This window comes from Octopus bimaculoides, chromosome 9 (assembly GCF_001194135.2).
Source record: "Octopus bimaculoides isolate UCB-OBI-ISO-001 chromosome 9, ASM119413v2, whole genome shotgun sequence".
NCBI lineage: Eukaryota > Metazoa > Mollusca > Cephalopoda > Octopoda > Octopodidae > Octopus > Octopus bimaculoides.
This window is the reverse complement of record NC_068989.1, coordinates 44,587,088-44,591,475: the sequence shown is the minus strand read 5'-3', so window position 1 is coordinate 44,591,475 and position 4,388 is coordinate 44,587,088. Positions and strand designations below refer to the sequence as shown.

The 4,388-nt window shown below is 38.5% G+C and overlaps 1 protein-coding gene across 1 annotated transcript in view; it reads right to left on the bottom strand.

The window, feature by feature from the left end:
* LOC106877489 (Golgi to ER traffic protein 4 homolog) overlaps window positions 1-3,919 on the bottom strand; it is a 61,363-nt gene extending 57,444 nt beyond the window's left edge. The window contains exon 1 of the mRNA XM_052970911.1: window positions 3,444-3,919. Coding sequence (XP_052826871.1) covers window positions 3,444-3,547 — 104 coding nt within the window. The 5' untranslated portion in view covers window positions 3,548-3,919. The remainder of the gene's footprint in view (window positions 1-3,443) is intronic.
* Window positions 3,920-4,388: the final 469 nt, after the last annotated feature.

The following is a 4,388-nucleotide window of genomic DNA, read 5'->3' as shown; positions in this document are numbered from 1 at the left end:
CGCCTTACTAGCACTTGTGCCAGTGACACGTGAAAAAACATTCGAGCGAGGCCATTGCCAGTGCCGTTGGACTGGCTCCTGTGCAGGTGGCACATAAAATACACCATTCTGAGCGTGGCCGTTGCCAGTACCGCCTGACTGGCCTTCGTGCCGGTGGCACGTAAAAGCACCCACTACACTCTCAGAGTGGTTGGCGTTAGGAAGGGTATCCAGCTGTAGAAACTATGCCAAATCAGATTGGAACCTGGTGTGGCCATCTGGTTCGCCAGCCCTCAGTCAAATCGTCCAACCCATGCTAGCATGGAAGGCGGACGTTAAACGATAATGATGATGATGATGAATGCACCAGAGGACTGTACTGTGCTTCAGTGTCTACTTTGGCATAATCTCTATGGCTGGATGCCCTTCCTAATGCCAACTGCTTTGCAGTGTGTACTGGGTGTTTTTCTTTTTGTATCACCAGCACTATTGAGGTCACTAAGCAGCTCGCAAGACTACAAACCTTGAAAGAGGCAGCTGTAAGCTAGGAGATGAGGGAGGGATGATGTATGAGATAAAGCACTGGAGCAGGGCAATTTTCTTGTTGCCCAGGAGCTACGACATGGCTAGAGAGGGGTCCCGATCAACATGGGGCAGAGAAGAAATAAAAGCAGCGGTGCGGAGGTGTCTGTGCGGACCCTGAAGATTATGAAGGGGAGGGTACAAATGAAAATGAGAAAAAGCAGGAATATAGGTAGGCAGAGGTTACAAGCGTGTATGGAAGAGAGCTGGGGAATAGGTGAGGGGGATGAACATATAATGAATAAAGAACAAGTGTTGAGTAGATGATAGGTAGGGGAGGTAAGGAAATGTAGGTGACAATTGTAAACTGGATAACCGGATAGGATGAGGAGAGGGATATAGTGAATGGTGGATAAGAAGCGGGGTGGGGTGATCAATGATGCAGGGGAGTGAAGAGTGGCAGAATAGTAATGAAGGTACAACCGATAAGGGGAGAGAGAGAGAAAGGGAGATAGGCAGCTGCAATGTATGCGATGTACGGTGGTAGAGAAGGTGAGACGATATGGCGATTCCGGTGGTTGGAGGGGGGGTCAATGTAAAATGTCAGTGGAAAGGAAAGTATTAAGGAGGAGGAATATACATCAAGTGAAATGGCTCCGGAGCGGTATCAACGAAAAAATTGCAGAGAGATGAAGTACAGTGGGGTTATCTTGGGGGAGGAAACTGGGCAAACAGCCCAATTGTGACAGTTGTACTGGAGCAGTACACACTAAACATACACACACACACACGTGTGTATATATATATATATATATATGTATATATAGTTAAACTATATAATTGTTTATTACACAATAAAGAGGAGCATGTATTTTAATCAAGTAATCACTTTCAAAACAGTATATTACAAGCAATTAATTATAAAACTAAATGAGACCACACATATACCTAAGGCAAGTGAAGTATTTGGCTGAGTTTTGAAATAGCTGTAATTCGTGGAAGGCAAGCATTTTTTTTTTTTATTGCAATATTTCTGTTCGAAATCGTAATTTCCATTGAATAGAAACACAGAAATACTATAAAAAAAAATATATCCTGTTTCCTTTCACATGAGATACGAGACTCCGAGGGATAGCTACTCCAAAGCTCGGGCAAGAATTTTCAGTTTAGCAACAATCCTGGCAGATGTGTCAAAATATACAGGTGGTAATGGTAGCCGTGGATAATTGTACCGGGATAAGATTAACGGGGAAACAGACAGTCTTTCTAATCGTTACACCCTAATACACCAGGTGTAACAACGTAGTGAGAACCAGAATCCGGATCCAATGGAAACGTGGATTATTGAGGCAACAGAAACCTAGAGTGGCTTCCGGTTGCCTCTAGGATGACTCTTTACTTTAATTAATAATGCAACACTCGTTATAAATTAGACAGTGCTCTTGCTACTTACGAAAGAGACCTGTATCTACTCCTCGGTGCGATTTTATTGGGGATAATGTTTGGAGAGAGGAAATGAACCATCGAACGTTCGCCCGGAAGTCTGATACGCTACGACGACATGGCTGCCTGCAGTTCGTGTTGGCAAATCTATCTACGTGTAAAATGTACATGTTCGATGGAAAAAAAAATTACAGAGACGAAAGCTGTTCTTTATGTATATTAGATGTTTCAATCCCACACAAACAAAACGACAAACGTAACATAATGTCGTTAACGCTGCTACTTTGTGTATTTGGAAGCTCAAACCAAATTCTTCAGACAAACATTTTAGAAACTAACAGGACAGTTGAACCCCCTCCACCATATCACACACCATGTTACGAGTGCAGTGATGTTAGTAATGCGATATTGGCACTAGTAAATGATTCATACATTTAGGAATCTAATAGAATATGGAATCTAACTGTTTCTGTACATGTTCGTTTCGAAGACACACGAGGAAGTAGATTCTCAACGACTAGAATAATCTCCGAAAAATATTAGTTTATAAGTCTTTGATATGACATATCGCCATAGAACAGGGAAGATACAAGTCTGTATTACCTTGTTCAAGAGGAATTGTGCTAACGTAAAAATAAAATGTACGTAAATTCATCATACCCCAACAATTAATCCAATGTGGAAAGAAGCAATGGATCTCTTATTCTGTACATATATCACAGCAAATATGTAAAAGCAGTGGTGTATATATAAAAAAAGAGTGGAATTACAAAGTTATGTTGCACCGAAATCGCTTAAAAAGTACAGCATGCCTCCACCAATATCTTTCTCGTGAGGTGCAAAGTTGAAATTAAATAACTACGTAAATTAACTATTAGTTACTGAAATTACAAGTATTAAACTATTTTTTTAACTTACTTCTCTAACTAAATTCAATTGACTTAATACAATTAACATTAAACAGAAAAAATATTTAAGGAAATTTTATATCAATATTTGTACCGAAAGATCGCTCAATATTTTTGTTTATACATACATACATACACACACACAAACTTAATTTTAATAGGAATTCAACACAGTTAGACGTGGTATATTATAGGATCTGAATAAATAAAGATGTAACATGTTATATTATTATAAAGAAGAGGCATGTCTGAGTGAATATCACAACCACGAATACGTGAATAGGATATTTTAGACATCAATTTTAAAACTGGCAATCTTACGACTTTTTAAAACGTAAAGTTATATATAGAAATAGTTGAACATTAAACTGAAGGACCGTTCAATACATTTTGGGAGAGTACCATATTTACATTAATTTCTACAAAGAAAAGGTTGTTCAAAATTTGTTGCTTTTAGTTAGAATATGACAAAACGCGAATCTAATTTATTGTTGTTGATATTTTTTATTTCTGTTCTTCGACTAAATGTTGGGTTTTTGTTTTGTTTTTTAGTAAAGAAACGAAGGTTAAAAAAAATTGTATCTTTCTTACCTGAAGTATAATGTCCGGTACATCTGATGAGCCTCATAGAAGTTGTTAGCATCCACACAGGCCTGACATTTCGCTAAAATACGACTTAATCTTTCGGCACACATGTTGCTAACAATGCCAAAAACAGTTCAGTGTCTCATTACTAAGATACACAAGACTGAATGTACGCAGGAAACAAAACCCAAAGAGGAGAAAACAAACCAAAAATATCCTTGTTTTGTAACTTCAGCAGATCAACCAACGTTTTCAGTCAGTTGATGGGATTATTATTATTGTTACAGCTGTATTTTTTTCTTTCTAATTGCCTCAGCTTACATATATTGTTGTGCGTGTGTGTGTGAGAGTATTTTACGAGTGAAATGATAGGAATGTAAGTTACATCAACGTTGTTCAACACAATATAAAACCCATAGCTGGTCCAGTACGGATTTGACCGACATTAGATTTCAGAGCATTGCGCATGTCTGAAATATAATCATTATTACCTCCCTTGGTTATATTCCCATCTCCCGTTTTTCACAACTTAATTAACCACCTTGCGTGTCTGATATCTTTACCTTTAATACAACAATTTAGCGTAGATGCAGAGCTGTCGGCTGTCGAGTACACTAGACAATTGTCCGAGATCCCTACGGTCTGTGGATACGGTGTTTACATATGTATGCTGTGGTTTACTATCTTCAAACATTCCATGCTTCTGAAATTCACCAGTCTGCCCATTCACTCTTTTCCCTTTAAAGTTCTTTTACTGTTTATTTTTTGGCATGTTTTATCATACGTATTATACATGCATTTTTCTCTCTTCCACACTTACCCACCCACCCGAATTTTTTACTCGTCCACCACAACACAATTGACATCCTGAAACCAAAATACCACGTGAAAAACATTGGTGTGATTGGTGCCACATAAAAAGTACTGGTACTGATGCCACGTAAAAAGTAC